Source organism: Cherax quadricarinatus, chromosome 20 (genome assembly GCF_038502225.1).
Source record: "Cherax quadricarinatus isolate ZL_2023a chromosome 20, ASM3850222v1, whole genome shotgun sequence".
NCBI lineage: Eukaryota > Metazoa > Arthropoda > Malacostraca > Decapoda > Parastacidae > Cherax > Cherax quadricarinatus.
This window is the reverse complement of record NC_091311.1, coordinates 22,117,006-22,136,253: the sequence shown is the minus strand read 5'-3', so window position 1 is coordinate 22,136,253 and position 19,248 is coordinate 22,117,006. Positions and strand designations below refer to the sequence as shown.

The window sequence follows — 19,248 nt, the reverse complement described above, 5'->3', positions numbered from 1 at the left end:
TATGAGATTACAGGTAGTAGGATGGTAAACAGCAACCACCCAGGGAGGTACTACCGTCCTGCCAAGTGAGTGTAAAACGAAAGCCTGTAATTGTTTTACATGATGGTAGGATTGCTGGTGTCCATTTTTCTGTCTCATAAATATGCAAGGTTTCAGGTACGTCTTGCTACTTTTACTTACACTTAGGTCACACTACACATACATGTACAAGCATATATATACACACCCCTCTGGGTTTTCTTCTATTTTCTTACTAGTTCTTGTTCTTGTTTATTTCCTCTTATCTCCATGGGGAAGTGGAACAGAATTCTTCCTCCATAAGCTATGTGTGTTGTAAGATGCGACTAAAATGCCAGGAGCAAGGGGCTAGTAACCCCTTCTACTGTATAAATTACTAAATTTAAAAAGAGAAACTTTCGTTTTTCTTTTTGGGCCACCCTGCCTTGGTGGGATACGGCTGGTTTCTTCAAAAAAAAAAAAAAAAAAAAAAAAAATCACCGAGTCTCATTTAATGTCGTATATTACATTAATATACATATTTTCATTAATCGATCAATGATATTTTTTTCAAAATTATATAATAAACACGAAACATAACATATACTAATGATAAATACACCCCACAATAGAATAAACATAAATATGAGATTACAGGTACAGTGGACCCTCGACCAGCGATGGCATCGATTAACGATAAATCTGACTAGCGATACATTTTATTGCAAAATTTTTGCCTCGATTAGCGCTAAAAAACTCGACCAACACTATTTGTTCCGTCTGAGACGCGTCCACTTCTGGCCAGTGTTTACAAGCCAGCCAGCCACCGCGGTCGCTTCCAAGCATACAATTGGAACATTTCATATTATCACAGCCTTTCTAGTGATTGCACCTGCAAAATAAGTCACCATGGGCCCCAAGAAAGCTTCTAGTGCCAACCCTACAGCAAAAAGGGTGAGAATTACTATGGGTATGAAGAAAGAGATCATTGCTAAGTATGAAAGTGGAGTGCATGTCTCCGAGCTGGCCAGGCTGTACACAAAACCCCAATCAACCATCGCTACTATTGTGGCCAAGAAAACGGCAATCAAGGAAGCTGTTCTTGCCAAAGATGCAACTATGTTTTCGAAACTGAGATCGCAAGTGATAGAAGATGTTGAGAGACTGTTATTGGTATGGATGAACGAAAAACAGATAGCAGGAGATAGCATCTCTCAAGCGATCATATGTGAAAAGGCTAGGAAGTTGCATGACGATTTAATTAGAAAAATGCCAGCAACTAGTGGTCATGTGAGTGAATTTAAGGCCAGCAAAGGTTGGTTTGAGAGATTTAAGAATCGTAGTGGCATACATAGTGTGATAAGGCATGGTGAGGCTGCCAGTTTGGACCAAAAAGCAGCTGAAAAATATGTGCAGGAATTCAAGGAGTACATAGACAGTGAAGGACTGAAACCTGAACAAGTGTTTAATGGTGACACTGACAATGTTGTGAAACACTTTAGGAATGTCATAAAGGAACGGGAGGTACAGGCCTCTATGGGCAGATATGTTGTGCGACAGAGGTCCAGTGACTCTCAAGCTGGTCCTAGTGGCATTAAAAGAAGAAGGGAAGTAACCCCGAAAAAGGACTTGCCACCTCAAGTCCTAATGGAAGGGGATTCCCCTTCTAAACACTAAGACCATCAACACACTCCCCTCTTCCCATCCCATCAATCATCACCAGATCTTCAATAAAAGTAAGTGTCATGTAACTGTGCATGTCTTCTTCAGTTTGTGTGTATTAAAATTAATATTTCTTGTGTTAAAAATTTTTTTTTCAATACTTTTGGGTGTCTTGCACGGATTAATTTGATTTCCTTTATTTCTTATGGGGAAAATTAACTTGACTAACGATTATTTTGACTAACAATGAGCACTCAGGAACGGATTAATAGCGTTAGTCGAGGGTCCACTGTAGTAGGTTGGTAGACAGCAACCACCCAGGGGATGGGTACTACCGTCTTGCAAAGTGAGTGTAAAACAAAAGCCTATAATTGTTTTACATGATGGTAGGATTGCTGGTGTCTTTTGTCTGTCTCATAAATATGCAAGATTACAGGAATGTCATGCTACTTCTACTTACACTTACATCACACTACACACACATGTACAACCATGTAGTATATACATATATACCCCTCTGGGTTTTCTTCTATTTTCTTTCTAGTTCTTATTCTTGTTTATTTCCTCTTATCTCCATGGGGAAGTGAAACAGAATTCTTCCCCCGTAAGCCCTGCATGTCGTAAGAGGCGACTAAAATGCCGGGAGCAAGGGGCTAGTAACCCTTTCTCCTGTATATATTACTAAGTGTAAAAGAAGAAACTTATGTTTATCCTTTTTGGGCCACCCGGCCTCGGTGGGATACGGCCGGTGTGTTGAAAGAAATATGAGATTACAGGTAGTAGGTTGGTAGACAGCAACCACCCAGGGAGGTACTACCGTCCTACCAAGTGAGTGTAAAACGAAAGCCTATGATTGTTTTACAAGATGGTAGGATTGCTGGTGTCTTTTGTCTGTCTCATAAATATGCAAGATTACAGGTACGTCTTGCTACTTCTACTTACACTTAGGTCACACTAAACATACATGTACACATTTATTTATACACACTCATCTGAGTTTTCTTTGATTTCATCTTAGTTCTTGTTCTTATTACTTTTCCTTTTATATCCATGGGGAAGTGGAATAAGAATCTTTAATCTGTAAGCCATGTGTGTTGTAAAAGTCCACTAAAATGCCGGGAACAATGGGCTAATAACCCCTTATCCTGTAATAATTACTAAAAAGAATAAAAAGAAAATTGTCAAAGTGGGAAGTCTGAATGTGAGTGGATGTTGTGCAAATGATAAGAAAGAGATGATTGTGGATGTTATGAATGAGAAGAAGCTGGATGTCCTGGCTTTAAGTGAAACAAAGCTGAAGGGGGTGGGTGAGTTTCAGTGGAGAGGAATAAATGGGATTAGGTCAGGGGTTTCTAATAGAGTTAGAGGTAAAGAAGGAGTAGCAATAATGTTGAAGGATAAGCTATGGCAGGAAAAGAGGGACTATAAATGTATTAATTCAAGGATTATGTAGAGTAAAATAAAGGTTGGATGTGACAAGTGGGTTATAGTAAGCGTATATGCACCTGGGGAAGAGAGAAGTATAGAGGAGAGAGAGAGATTTTGGGAAATGTTGAGTGAGTGCATGGGGAGTTTTGAACCAAGTGTGAGAGTACTTGTGGTTGGGGATTTTAATGCTAAAGTGGGTAAAAATGTTGTGGAGGGAGTAGTAGGTAAATTTGGGATGCCAGGGGTAAATGAAAATGGGGAGCCTTTAACTGAGCTATGTGTAGAAAGAGGTTTGGTAATAAGTAATACATATTTTATGAAAAAGAGGATAAATAAATATACAAGGTATGATATAGCACATAATGAAAGTAGTTTGTTAGATTATGTATTGGTGGATAAAAGGTTGATGGGTAGGCTCCAGGATGTACATGTTTATATCGGATCATTATCTAGTTGTAGCTACAGTTAGAGTAAGAGGTAGATGGGATAAGAGGAAAATGGCAACAAAAAGTAAGAGGGAGGTGAAAGTGTATAAACTAAGGGAGGAGGAAGTTCGGGTGAAATATAAGCAACTGTTGGCAGAAAGGTGGACTGGTGCAAGTATGAGTAGTGGGGGGGTTGAAGAGGGTTGGAATAGTTTTAAAAATGCAGTATAAGAATGAGGGGCAGAAGTTTGTGGTTATAGGAGGGTGGGTGCAGGAGGAAAGAGGAGTGATTGGTGGAATGATGAAGTTAAGGGTGTGATAAAAAAGAAAAAGGTAGCTTATGAGAGGTATTTACAAAGCAGAAGTGTTATAAGAAGAGTAGAGTATATGGAGAGTAAAAGAAAGGTGAAGAGAGTGGTGAGAGAGTGCAAAAGGAGAGCAGATGATAGAGTGGGAGAGGCACTGTCAAGAAATATTAATGAAAAGAAGAAAAAATTTTGGAGTGATTTAAACAAATTAAGAAAGCCTATGGATTTGGTGGCTAATGCGACGGTCTGGAGTTCTGAGACTCTGACCGCGGGTTCAAATCCCGCCCATGGTATGGTTTTTTTTGGAGGCAAGACAGAATGTAGAATTGAGAATGAGCAAGGAGGTTTTAGAGTGGGTAGGGGATGTGTAGATCAAGTGTTTATATTGAAGCATATATGTGAACAGTATTTAGATAAAGGTAGTGAAGTTTTTATTGCATTTATGGATTTAGAAAAGGCATATGATAGAGTGGATAGGAGAGCAATGTGGCAGATGTTGCAAGTATATGGAATAGGTGGTAAGTTACTAAATGCTGTAAAGAATTTTTATGAGGATAGTGAGGCTCAGGTTAGGGTGTGTAGAAGAGAGGGAGACTACTTCCCGGTAAAAGTAGGTCTTAAACAGGGATGTGTAATGTCACCATGGTTGTTTAATATATTTATAGATGGGGTTGTAAAAGAAGTAAATGCTAGGGTGTTTGGGAGAGGGGTGGGATTAAATTATGGGGAATTAAATACAAAATGGGAAGTGACACAGTTACTTTTTGCTGATGATACTGTGCTTATGAGAGATTCTAAAGAAAAATTGCGAAGGTTAGTGGACGAATTTGAGTGTGTGTGTAAAGGTATAAAGTTGAAAGTGAACATAGAAACGAGTAAGGTGATGAGGGTATCAAATGATTTAGATAAAGAAAAATTGGATATCAAATTGGGGAGGAGGAGTATGGAAGAAGTGAATGTTTTCAGATATTTGGGAGATGACATGTCAGCGGATGGATTTATGAAGGATGAGGTTAATCATAGAATTGATGAAGGAAAAAAGGTGAGTGGTGCATTGAGGTATGTATGGAGGCAAAACATGTTATCTATGGAGGCAAAGAAGGGAATGTATGAAAGTATAGTATTACCAACACTCTTATATGGGGGTGAAGCTTAGGTTGTAAATGCTGCAGCGAGGAGGCGGTTGGAGGCAGTGGAGATGTCCTTTCTAAGGGCAATGTGTGGTGTAAATATTATGCAGAAAATTAGGAGGTGTGGAGTTAATAAAAGTACTAGTCAGAGGGCTGAAGAGGGGTTGTTGAGGTGGTTTGGTCATTTAGAGAGAATGGATCAAAGTAGAATGACATGGAGAGTGTATAAATCTGTAGGGGAAGGAAGGCGGGGTAGGGGTCGTCCTCGAAAAGGTTGGAGGGAGGGGGTAAAGGAGGTGTTGTGGGCGAGGGGTTTGGACTTCCAGCAAGCGTGCATGAGCGTGTTAGATAGGAGTGAATGGAGACAAATGGTATTTGGGACATGACGAGCTGTTGGAGTGTGAGCAGGGTAATATTTAGTGAAGGGATTTAGGGAAACCAGTTATTTTATATAACTGGACTCGAGTCTTGGAAATGGGAAGTACAATGCCTGCACTCTAAAGGAGGGGTTTGGGATATTGGCAGTTTGGAGGGATATATTGTGTATTTTTATATGTACAGAGGACCCTCACCTAACGATATTAATTGGTACCCGGGAACGAATATCGTTAGGCAATTTTTCTAGCATTAGCCGAGGCAAAACGTTAGCGTTAAAATGTATTGTTAGGCGAATTTAACGTTATGTGATGCATTTGCTAGGCGAGGGTCCACTGTATATACTTCTAAACATACATAGCATGAGTGCATACATAGTATGCACTCATGCTACTGTGCTGATTATGTGTGAGTGAGGTGAAAGTGTTGAATGATGATGAAAGTATTTTCTTTTTGGGGATTTTCTTTCTTTTTGGGTCACCCTGCCTCGGTGGGAGACAGCCGACTTGTTGAGAAGAAAAAATGAGATGTGGTAGCCAGACTTTTATGAGTGATGGCAAGAATAACATTTTCTCTAGTAAGTTTATTCAGGTATACACAAATACGGTTACATAGATTATCATACATAACAGCATATGTGTAGAGAACCTAGGATAACCCAAAAAAGTCAGAGTGACTTATTTCCATTGCCTTCACTCAGAGCGTCATTTCTTCTAAAAATGGTGTTACATGAGAATGGAAGTCTTCTTCTTTATTTATTCTACCGTATCAATGTAGAGACAACTTGTACACAAACCAGACGTGTACACTTTGTTTGTTTACAAAACTTGTGTTTGCCTGGTGTGTTTACATAACTCTGCACCTGTCCTCCCTCATGTACTCATTTTCTCTCTCTCTCTCATTTACTCACCCCCTGACCCTACATTAAGACTACAATTATTTTAAGTAATGAGTGAACTGTATATGCATTTTATCACTCTGGGATGTAATAGAATATTATGTGTAGGTGGGTTGGCCTGGTATGGTAGCCCGGCTGACTGTCATACATACAACACTTGATTTCTTACAATAAATACTACTAGTTTCACCCTAGATTAAGACTACAAATATTTTAAGGTAAGTAATAAGTGCACTGTGTGTGTATTTTACATTTTTATTGTTTTTTTGATGCCTGGTTCTATTGCTTACTTAATATATGTTTGTGTAAACTTGTTATCTAGTATTTGTATGCATTTATAAGGGAAAAAAAAAGGGTGTTCCACTTTACAGAGATTTCTGCTTTACGGCGGTAGCCTGGAACCTAACCTGCCGTATAAGTGGGGCCCTACTGTACAAATATTTCAAGTTAATTAATGAATGTACTGTGTATGCATTTTATCTCTCTGGGACGCTTTAATTAAATGTCGTAGTATATTACGTGTGGGTGGGGTGGGGTGGGCTGACCTGGCTGGTTACCATACCTCCCAAGCCTGACTACCTACAAATAAACCTCACCTCTCACCCTACATTAAGACTACAAATATTTTAAGGTAAGTAATGGGTGTACTGTGTGTGTAATTTACTTTTTATTGTTTTTAATGTCTAGTTCTATTGCTAACTTAATATAAGTTAGTGTAAACTAGTTATCTGGCATTTATATGCATTTATAAGTGGAAAAAATGGCATTCTGCCTTCCGGTGATGTCTGATTTCCGGCAGTAGCCTGGAACCTAACCTGCCGCGTAAGTGGGGCCCTACTGTATAGTCAAAGACAACCACTAGCCCTCCCTCCCTAAAGCATATTAATATATAAAGTCAAACACAACAACCAACATGCTTTGATTGCTACTAATAAGCTGTACCCTAATCTTAGGCCTCTCTATCTGCACTGAGTTTCTAGAAAATTTAAGCTATATATAAAGCATGTCAAAAATATATAATTTTGAGTGCTGTATGAAAAAATCAATTGAATCATTCTAGTAACAATTTGAGGTTAAAATGATTGCTTAAAGCTCTATACAAGTGAAATGCACAAAAGAATATAGAAACTGCTTGCACACTTGGCAGTATTAGGGATCTGAATAATAGTGGTTTTTTAGTCTCCAATCTGAGAGACTAAAGACAACAAAGATCCAAAAATCAGATATTGCTACATTACTAAGTAGTGCTGTAAGAAGTTAGTAAGGAGTTGGGTACAAATAGCCCAATTGATTAAGCATTCATTATAAAAAATAAGTCACAGGTGTAGTAGCAAATCTAATAATTATTAGTCATAGAGAAATATTCTGCACATACCACACAACTTTGAATACAAAGAATAGTACACAACACTGAACAAGTTATTAAAACTATAAAACAAAGAGTGTAATTAAAAAGAAACATTATGCAATTACCTGATGGGTTGGGGGTGGTGGGGCATAGTGTGCAGGAGGTGCAGCTGCAGCAGGAGGAGGAGGAGCACTGTGTGGTGGAAAGAAAGCTGGGTTGACGTGAGGAGCCGGTGGGCCACCCCCATGGGGAGGAGGGCCATGTGGTGGAGGAGCACCATGAGGTGGAGGACCTGATGATTGTCAATCAAATTAATAAGAAGTAATTATTAAGCACAGACAAAATAAAAAAAAAAAATGTTCTTCAAACATTCACAATATCTAAAAGCAGTGACACTAAAATTTGTATTCATTTGTAGGATATCAGTATAGGTAGCCTGTAGGTAGCTGGTAGGTGTAGCCCACCTGGCTACACCTACCGGCTACCTACACTGTGGCCCAGAGCCATATTATTAGCATCGACATACCTTGTTCACTGAATTTAATCGTTTCTAACAACTACCTTTAGATGCCATCATAAACGAAGGGAGAAGTAATGAATAATTCATGCCGAAAATTGTAAACAAAAGCGGAGTGGGGGAGTGGCTGGGCCAAACGCAGATTCATACACGTTTTCTCTGGTGGCTGAGCAGAGAAAACGTAATATTGTCCCTCTGCCCGGCTACCATACAGGTCCACAAGTATTATCATCAGAGCACATATAAAATATGTGGAGCGATTGGTGGAATGATGATGTAAAGAGAGTAGTAAGGGAGAAAAAGTTAGCATATGAGAAGTTTTTACAAAGTAGAAGTGATGCAAGGAGGGAAGAGTATATGGAGAAAAAGAGAGAGGTTAAGAGTGTGGTGAAGCAATGTAGAAAGAGAGCAAATGAGAGAGTGGGTAAGATGTTATGAAAATAAGAAAAAGTTTTGGAGTGAGAATAACAAGTTAAGGAAGCCTAGAGAGCAAATGGATTTGTCAGTTAAAAATAGGAGAGGAGAGTTATTAAATGGAGAGTTAGAGGTATTGGGAAGATGGAGGGAATATTTTGAGGAATTGTTAAATGTTGATGAAGATAGGGAAGCTGTGATTTCCTGTATAGGGCAAGGAGGAATAACATCTTGTAGGAGTGAGGAAGAGCCAGTTGTGAGTGTGGGGGAAGTTCGTGAGGCAGTAGGTAAAATGAAAGGGGGTAAGGCAGCCGGGATTGATAGGATAAAGATAGAAATGTTAAAAGCAGGTGGGGATATAGTTTTGGAGTGGTTGGTGCAATTATTTAATAAATGTATGGAAGAGGGTAAGATACCTAGGGATTGGTAGAGAGCATGCATAGTTCCTTTGTATAAAGGCAAAGGGGACAAAAGAGAGTGCAAAAATTATAGGGGGATAAGTCTGTTGAGTATACCTGGTAAAGTGTATGGTACAGTTATTATTGAAAGAATTAAGAGTAAAACGGAGAATAGGATAGCAGATGAACAAGGAGGCTTTAGGAAAGGTAGGGGGTGTGTGGACCAGGTGTTTACAGTGAAACATATAAGTGAACAGTATTTAGGTAAGGCTAAAGAGGTCTTTGTGGCATTTATGGATTTGGAAAAGGCGTATGATAAGGTGGATAGGGGGGCAATGTGGCAGATGTTGCAGGTGTATGGTGTAGAAAGTAGGTTACTGAAAGCAGTGAAGAGTTTTTACGAGGATAGTGAGGCTCAAGTTAGAGTATGTAGGAAAGAGGGAAATTATTTCGCAGTAAAAGTAGGCCTTAGACAAGGATGTGTGATGTCACCGTGGTTGTTTAATATATTTATGGATGGGGTTGTAAGAGAAGTAAATGTGAGGGTCTTGACAAGAGGCATGGAGTTAAAAGATAAAGAATCACACATAAAGTGGGAGTTGTCACAGTTGCTCTTTGCTGATGACACTGTGCTCTTGGGAGATTCTGAAGAGAAGTTGCAGAGATTGGTGGATGAATTTGGTAGGGTGTGCAAAAGAAGAAAATTTAAAGTGAATACAGGAAAGAGCAAGGTTATGAGGCTAACAAAAAGATTAGGTGATGAAAGATTGGATATCAGATTGGAGGGAGAGAGTATGGAGGAGGTGAATGTATTCAGATATTTGGGAGTGGACGTGTCAGCGGATGGGTCTATGAAAGATGAGGTGAATCATAGAATTGATGAGGAGAAAAGGGTGAGTGGTGCACTTAGGAGTCTGGAGACAAAGAACTTTGTCCTTGGAGGCAAAGAGGGGAATGTATGAGAGTATAGTTTTACCAACGCTCTTATATGGGTGTGAAGCATGGGTGATGAATGTTGCAGCAAGGAGAAGGCTGGAGGCAGTGGAGATGTAATGTCTGAGGGCAATGTGTGGTGTGAATATAATGCAGAGAATTCGTAGTTTGGAAGTTAGGAGGAGGTGCGGAATTACCAAAACTGTTGTCCAGAGGGCTGAGGAAGGGTTGTTGAGGTGGTTCGGACATGTAGAGAGAATGGAGCGAAACAGAGTGACTTCAAGAGTGTATCAGTCTGTAGTGGAAGGAAGGTGGGGTAGGGGTCAGCCTAGGAAAGGTTGGAGGGAGGGGGTAAAGGAGGTTTTGTGTGCGAGGGGCTTGGACTTCCGGCAGGCATGCGTGAGCGTGTTTGATAGGAGTGAATGGAGACAAATGATTTTTAATACTTGGCGTGCTGTTGGAGTGTGAGCAAAGTAACATTTATGAAGGGGTTCAGGGAAACAGGCAGGCCGGACTTGAGTCCTGGAGATGGGAAGTACAGTGCCTGCACTCTGAAGGAGGGGTGTTAATGTTACAGTTTAAAAACTGTAGTGTAAAGCACCCTTCTGGCAAGACAGTGATGGAGTGAATGATGGTGAAAGTTTTCTTTTTCGGGTCACCCTGCCTTGGTGGGAATCGGCCAGTGTGATAATAAAAACAAAAAAAAAAAAACAAAAAATAATATAAAATATGCAAAAAATGCCAGACAACAAGTTTACACTAACTTATATTAAGTTAGCAATAGAAATAGGCCCAAAAAAAAAAAACACACAATAAAAGGTAAGATACACACAGAGTACACTTATTACTTACCTTAAAATATTAATATAAAGGTGTGAGAGCTAAGTGGCAGGGTGTTTATTGAATAAAATCAGAATGGCACACTATCATCCTCTAACTTGGCACTTAAAGCAAGAGGTTAACGACTCCTCTTTTTATCACAGCTAAGCTAAGACGCCATCGTCAGTGAGAGCCAACTAGTTAACGAAAGAGTAAACGAGAGAGAGAACGAGATAGAGTTCAGATAATGTAAAAACACAAACTGAACAGGTAGTGGGCGATCACTTTGTCAGGCGAAATAAATGCGTATTAATGTGTGTCAGCTTTTAGTCCATTCACGTACGTTTGAAAGAGTTTGTAAAATTTTTACCTCAAAATATATTTTTTATTATAATAATAATAATCTCACAATACAAAAATTCTTACATTGTGTACAAGTTGTGCAAGTTAGTACAGAATAAACAAACTGCAACACTCCCATTCTCATGCAACACACCATTTTTAGAGTGAAGATGATGATATTATTATCATAATAAAAAAGCACTAAACCCACAAGGGTCATCAATTGCTATATATGAGTGAAGGCATACGAAAGGAATATTTTGTCTACAGGTATTCCCCAGTGTTTGACTAGAGAAAATGTAATTCTTCCGACACTACCTACACAGCCGCAATAGTAAACAAATCTCACATTTACTTAAATTTTTATTTTGTGAGTGTATCATGTTTATATGCTATGTAATTTTCCTTCTTACATAATTTTGAAGAAAATATCATAGATGGATTAATGAAAATGTCTATATTAATGTAATACGTATAAGACATTTAATGTGCCCAAGAGTGAGGATTATTATGTACTATTGGCACCACGAGTAGAGAGATTCTTAGCGATTTTAATCTGTACCTGCACACCAGCACAGTGTGTAAGTATATTTAGGTACAGGTACACCAAAGTATAATTAACAGAGTACATGGAGATATGGAGAAAAAGAGAGAGGTTAAGAGAGTGGTGAAGCAATGTAATAAGAGAGCAAATGAGAGAGTGGGTGAAATGTTATCAACAAATTTTGTTGAAAATAAGAAAAAGTTTTGGAGTGAGATTAACAAGTTAAGGAAGCCTAGAGAACAAATGGATTTTTTTCTTTTTCAACAAGTCGGCCGTCTCCCAACGAGGCAGGGTGACCTAACAAGAAAGAAAATCCCCAAAATGAAAATACTTTCATCATCATTCAACACTTTCACCTCACTCACACATAATCACTGTTTTTCCAGAGGTGCTCAGAACACAACAGTTTAGAAGCATATACGTATAAAGATACACAACGTATCCCTCCAAACTGCAGGCATTGTACTTCCCATTTCCAGGATACAAGTCCGGCTATATAAAAATAACCGGTTTCCCTGATTTTTTTTTTTTTCATCAAGTCGGCCGTCTCCCACCGAGGCAGGGTGACCCAAAATAGAAAGAAAATCCCCAAAAAGAAAATACTTTCATCATCATTCAACACTTTCACCACACTTGCACATTATCACTGTTTCTGCAGGTGCTCAGAATACAACAGTTTAGAAGCATACACATATAAAGATACACAACATATCCCTCCAAACTGCCAATATCCCAAACCCCTCCTTTAAAGTGCAGGCATTGTACTTCCCATTTCCAGGACTCAAGTCCGACTATATGAAAATAACCGGTTTCCCTGAATCCCTTCACTAAATATTACCCTGCTCACACTCCAACAGATCGTCAGGTCCCAAGTACCATTCATCTCCATTCACTCCTATCTAACACGCTCACACATGCTTGCTGGAAGTCCAAGCCCCTTGCCCACAAAACCTCCTTTACCCCCTCTCTCCAACCCTTTCGAGGACGACCCCTACCCCGCCTTCCTTCCCCTACAGATTTAAATGCTCTCCATGTCATTCTACTTTGATCCATTCTCTCTAAATGACCAAACCACCTCAACAACCCCTCTTCAGCCCTCTAATACTTTTATTAACTCCACACCTTCTCCTAATTTCCACACTCTGAATTTTCTGCATAATATTTACACCACACATTGCCCTTAGAAAGGACATCTCCACTGCCTCCAACCGCCTCCTCGCTGCTACATTCACAACCCTAGCTTCACGCCCATACAAGAGTGTTGGTACTACTTATTAAATGGAGAGTTAGAGGTATTGGAAAGATGGAAGGAATATTTTGAGGAATTATTAAATGTTGAAGAAGATAGGGAAGCTGTGATTTTGTGTATAGGGCAAGGAGGAATAACATCTTGTAGGAGTGAGGAAGGGAGCAAGGGGCTAGTAACCCCTTCTCCTGCATAAATTACTAAATTTAAAAAGGGAAACTTTCGTTTTTCTTCTTGGGCAACCCTGCCTCGGTGGGATACGCTGGTTTGTTGAAAGAAGGAGGAGGAGTGAGGAAGAGCCAGTTGTGAGTATGGGGGAAGTTCGTGAGGCAGTAGGTAAAATGAAAGGGGGTAAGGCAGCTGGGATTGATGAGATAAAGATAGAAATGCTAAAAGCAGGTGGGGATATAGTTTTGGAGTGGTTGGTGCTATTATTTAACAAATGTATGGAAGAGCGTAAGGTACATAGGGATTGGCAGAGAGCATGCATAGTTCCTTTGTATAAAGGCAAAGGGGACAAAAGAGAGTGCAAAAATTATAGGGGATAAGTCTGTTGAGTTGTAGGTAGTAGGTTGGTAGACAGCAACTACCCAGGGAGGTACTACCGTCCTGCCAAGTGAGTGTAAAACGAAAGCCTTAATTGTTTTACATGATGGTAGGATTGCTGGTGTCCATTTTTTTGTCTCATAAACATGCACGATTTCAGGTATGTCTTGCTACTTCTACTTACACTTAGGTCACACTACACATACATGTACAAGCATATATATACACACCCCTCTGGGTTTTCTAATATTTTCTTACTAGTTCTTGTTCTTGTTGTTTATTTTCTCTTACCTCCATGGGGAAGTGGAACAGAATTCTTCATCCGTAAGCCATGCGTGTTGTAGGAGGCAACTAAAATGCCGAGAGCAAGGGGCTAGTAACCACTTCTCCTGTATATATTACTAAATGTAAAAGGAGAAACTTTCGTTTTTTCTTTCAGGCCACCCCACCTCGGTGGGATACGGCCGATGTGTTGAAAGAAAGAAAGAAGAAGTCTGTCGAGTTGTAGGTAGTAGGTTGGTAGACAGCAACTGCCCAGGGAGGTACTACCGTCCTGCCAAGTGAGTGTAAAACGAAAGCCTGTAATTGTTTTACATGATGGAAGGATTGCTGGTGTCTTTTGTCTGACTCATAAATATGCAAGATTACAGGTACATCTTGCTACTTCTACTTACACTTAGGTCACACTAAACATACGTGTACAAGCATATATATACACACCCCTCTGGGTTTTCTTCTATTTTCTTTCTAATTCTTCTTCTTGTTTATTTCCTCTTATCTCCATGGGGAAGTGGAACAGAATTCTTTCTTTGTAAGCCATGCGTGTCGTAAGAGGCGACTAAAATGCCAGGAGCAAGGGGCTAGTAACCCCTTCTCCTGTATATATTACTAAATTTAAAAGGACAAACTTTAGTTTTTTCTTTCAGGCCACCCCACCTCGGTGGGATACAGCTGGTATGTTGAAAGAAGAAGTCTGTCGAGTATACCTGGTAAAGTGTATGGTACAGTTATTATTGAAAGAATTAAGAGTAAGACGGAGAATAGGATAGCAGATGAACAAGGAGGCTATAGGAAAGGTAGGGGGTGTGTGGACCAGGTGTTTACAGTGAAACATATAAGTGAACAGTATTCAGATAAGGCTAAAGAGGTTTTTGTGTCATTTATGGATTTGGAAAAGGCGTATGACAGGGTGGATAGGGGGGCAATGTGGCAGATGTTGCAGGTGTATGGTATAGGAGGTAGGTTACTGAAAGCAGTGAAGAGTTTTTACGAGGATAGTGAGCCTCAAGTTAGAGTACATAGGAAAGAGGGAAATTATTTCCCAGTAAAAGTAGGCCTTAGACAAGGATGCGTGATGTCACCGTGGTTGTTTAATATATTTATAGATGGGGTTGTAAGAGAAGTAAATGCGAGGGTCTTGGCAAGAAGCATGGAGTTAAAAAATAAAGAATCACGCGAAGTGGGAGTTGTCACAGTTGCTCTTTGCTGATGACACTGTGCTCTTGGGAGATTCTCTAGAGAAGTTGCAGAGGTTGGTGGATGAATTTGTTAGGGTATGTAAAAGAAGAAAATTAAAAGTGAATACAGGAAAGAGTAAGGTTATGAGGATAACAAAAAGATTAGGTGATGAAAGATTGGATATCAGATTGGAGGGAGAGAGTATGGAGGAGGTGAATGTATTCAGATATTTGGGAGTGGATGTGTCAGCAGATGGGTCTATGAAAGATGAGGTGAATCATAGAATTGATGAGGGGAAAAGGGTGAGCAGTGCACTTAGGAGTCTGTGGAGACAAAGAACTTTGTCCTTGGAGGCAGAGAGGGGAATGTGTGAGAGTATAGTTTTACCAACGCTCTTATATGGGTGTGAAGCATGGGTGATGAATGTTGCAGCAAGGAGAAGGCTGGAGGCAGTGGAGATGTCATGTCTGAGGGCAATGTGTGGTGTGAATATAATGCAGAGAATTCGTAGTTTGGAAGTTAGGAGGAGGTGCGGGATTGCCAAAACTGTTGTCCAGAGGGCTGAGGAAGGGTTGTTGAGGTGGTTCGGACATGTAGAGAGAATGGAGCGAAACAGAATGACTTCAATAGTGTATCAGTCTGTAGTGGAAGGAAGGCAGGGTAGGGGTCGGCCTAGGAAAGGATGGAGGGAGGGGGTAAAGGAGGTTTTGTGTGCGAGGGGCTTGGACTTCCGGCGGGCATGCGTGAGCGTGTTTGATAGGAGTGAATGGAGACAAATGGTTTTTAATACTTGATGTGCTGTTGGAGTGTGAGCAAAGTAACATTTATGAAGGGATTCAGGGAAACCGGCAGGCCGGTCTTGAGTCCTGGAGATGGGAAGTACAGTGCCTGCACTCTGAAGGAGGGGTGTTAATGTTGCAGTTTAAAAATCTGTAGTGTAAAGCACCCTTCTGGCAAGACAGTGATGGAGTGAATGATGGTGAAAGTTTTTCTTTTTCGGGCCACCCTGCCTTGGTGGGAATCGGCCAGTGTGTTAATAAAAAAAAAAATTCACAGGAAACAATGAGACATGAAAAATAGAATAACAACATCACGCTTACCTTTATTGAAGACTCTTGTTGGTGTATGAATAAAATGTCATTACGTGTTAGGAATTGTAGCGGCGGCAGGGGTGTGTGTTTGGAAGCGGGACAAGATAGTCCTTCAATATGACACTAATATCAACTCTTGGCTTATTTATATATCACAATTCATCTAATATGACATAAAAAACAATATTAATAACACAGAAACATGACACATACTATAGGATTAATAAAAAATGTCATTATGTCACGAGTGGTGTTGTGTTTTGTTGTTGGGTGAATAATGGCCATTGAGAGCATAAGCCATACATAGTGGTGGTGGAGGTGGCAGTGTTGTCATTAGCCCTACATAATTCCAACAACATTGGAGGAGTTAGGTCCGTGCTGTCCTTTTTCTATCGATTAATCACTTAACTTACTTGCTACACTGTTAATGCTACACTTTATTGCTAGCTGGCTCTATACCCTTTATCGACTCATGCTGCTTTAGTATCGTACATATCATAGAATCACTGAAGAAGGTATATTCTGCCCTCTCTCTTCCTCCTCCACTTTGGTACTTTGCTACGAGTTCTTTCTTGAATTCTACTGTGTTTCTTATCTTCTTTACAAAAGGCCTGGCAATAGGAGCTTTCTTTGGGGGCCATGGTGGCTTATTTAGCAGTTGCAAGCACTAGAACGAATGGAATACAGTGGTCCCCCGCCTTACGATATTAATCCGTTCCTGAGAGCTCATCGTATGCCGAAATTATTGTAGGGCAAATTAAATTTCCCCATAAGAAATAATGGAAATCAAATTCGTGCAAGACACCCCAAAGTATGAAAAAAAAAAAATTTTACCACATAAAATATTAATTTTAATACACACAAACTGAAGAAGACATGCACAGTTAATACGTACTCTACTAAGAATAGAATACATGACTCTTACCTTTATTGAAGATCTGGTGATGATTGATGGGATGGGAAGAGGGGAGTGTGTGGAAGCTGTTATTGTTTAAAAGGGGAATCCCCTTCCATTAGGACTTTAGGTAGCAAATCCTTTTCCGGGGTTAATTCCCTTCTTCTTTTAATGCCACTAGGACCAGCTTGAGAGTCACTGGACCTCTGTCGCACAACATATCTGTCCACAGAGCTCTGTACCTCCCGTTCCTTTAAGACTTTCCTAAAATGGGCCATAACATTGTCATTGTACAGGCTGCCAACACAGCTTGCAGTAGCTGTGTCAGGGTGATTTTCATCCATGAAGGTTTGCAGTTCAACCCACTTTGCACACATTTCTTTTATCTCTTTTTTCAATTCCATACTAATTCTCACCCTTTTTACCACAGGGATAGCACTAGGAGCTTTCTTGGGGTCCATGGTGACTTATTTTGCAGTTACAAGCACTAAAAACGCTGGGATAATGTGAAATGTGCAAAATGTATGCGCAGATGCGACCACACTGGCTGGCTTATGAACACTGGCGCTGAGGCCACGTGTGAGACGCGTCCCGGACGAATCGCGTGAGGCGAGTTTTTTAGCGTGAGGCGAGGCAAAATATTTGCGTTCAAATGTATCGTATGGCGGATTTAACGTAACGCGATGCCACTGTAAGGCTGGGGTCCAATGTACAGTGGACCCCCGGTTAACGATATTTTTTCACTCCAGAAGTATGTTCAGGTGCCAGTACCGACCGTATTTGTTCCCATAAGAAATATTGTGAAGTAGATTAGTCCATTTCAGACCCCTAAACATACACGTACAAACGCACTTACATAAATACACTTACATAATTGGTCACATTCGGAGGTAATCGTTATGCGGGGGTCCACTGTATTATGAAATGTATCGTATGAACGCGTGGGATCGTCCTCACTTGCTGATAAACAATGGCACACTGGCTGTGAAGTGTGACGCCACTTGGGGCTGTGCGTACGCGTCTGGAACAAACGACTATTTGCGAGTCAAACGACGATTCGCGAGTCAATATTTTGTCAAAAAACTTTATGATTTTCGAAAATTACTATATTTATTGTTAGGAAAGTATTATTATTATTGTATTTTGAACACACCAGCCATCTCCCACCAAGGTAAGGTTACTCCAAGAAAGGAAACACATTAACCATTCATTAGCTATCTTGCTTAACCCTTTGAGGGTTTTGGTCGTACTAGTACGTCTTACGCATAGGGGTTTTTGACGTACTAGTACTCATAAATTCTAGCGGCCTCAAATCTAGTGGGAGAAAGCTGGTAGGCCTTCATATGAAAGAATGGGTCTATGTGGTCAGTGTGCACAGTCTAAAAAAAATCCTGCAGCACACAGTGCATAATGAGAAAAAAAAAACTGACCATTTTTTTTAATAAATCAGCGACTTTGCAGTGTATTTTCGTATGGTATTTATTGTTGTATTCTAGTTTTCTTGGTCTCATTTTATAGAATGGAAGACATATTACAGAAATTGAGATGATTTTGACTGGTTTTACAATGAAAGGTGCCTTGAAATTGAGCTCAAAGTAGCAGAAATGTTCGATTTTTACCAAACTTCAAAAGTAAACAAATCGTGCCAAGCGTGCAATACACGTCAACTGGTGAGTCTAATATTCTTTCACAAGTGCACCAATAATATTTATACCATTTTTTACACTAATGCAGTAGTCTGCATAACAGTAAATCTTATATTTTTTGTGAAAATAAAAATTCAAAGTGGAAAGCAAAAGAATATAAGAGGGGCCTTGAGACGTGACTAATGACTAGAGGAAATGTCATTTTAGTGCCAGGAATGTCTTTCTTGTTTATTCTGGACCCTATTCGGAAATTGGCATCTTTTGAAATTTGTGTGAAATTGGCAAAATTGCTAAATTCTGACCACTGTACTGGATAGTTGAATTTCATAAATGGGTGGTTTCTTGCACCCATTCGATAGAAAAAATGGAGTTCTAGCGAAATATTCATGTTTTTTGTCGACTAGTACAGTGAAATTGGCCGAAAATGGGGCTCAAAGTGGGCAAAATCGCCGATGCGTAAACATCGCCGAGACCGCTAACTTTGCGAGAGCATAATTCCGTAAGTTTTCTATCAAATTTCAAACTTTTGGTGTCTTTATGATCGGGAAAAGATTCTCTATCTTTTCATAAGAGAAAATAATTTTTTTTTTTTTTTAGATTTGGCCGACCCTGAGAACGAGTTTCGGAGAGGGCCTGTCGACCCTCAAAGGGTTAAAGTACACAGGCATCACAATTCAAATGACCCTCTAAAGTGCAACATCCTCACCTCTTACTCCATGTTGGGTGGTGGTCCACGAGGAGGTGGACCACCATGACCTGGTGGTGGACCACCTGGGCCTCCAGGATGCATGGGCCTCTGAATGTGACCAGGAGGAGGCGGAGCACGTG

The 19,248-nt window shown here is 40.0% G+C and overlaps 1 protein-coding gene across 1 annotated transcript in view; it reads right to left on the bottom strand.

Moving 5' to 3' along the window:
* Positions 1 to 19,248, bottom strand: part of Cpsf6 (cleavage and polyadenylation specificity factor subunit 6) — a 215,496-nt gene that overhangs the window by 48,462 nt on the left and 147,786 nt on the right. The window contains exons 6-8 of the mRNA XM_070087088.1: positions 19,134 to 19,248; positions 8,239 to 8,291; positions 7,697 to 7,863 (exon numbers count right to left, since the gene is read on the bottom strand). The exon at positions 19,134 to 19,248 is cut by the window's right edge and continues 9 nt beyond it. Coding sequence (XP_069943189.1) covers positions 7,697 to 7,863; positions 8,239 to 8,291; positions 19,134 to 19,248 — 335 coding nt within the window. The remainder of the gene's footprint in view (positions 1 to 7,696; positions 7,864 to 8,238; positions 8,292 to 19,133) is intronic.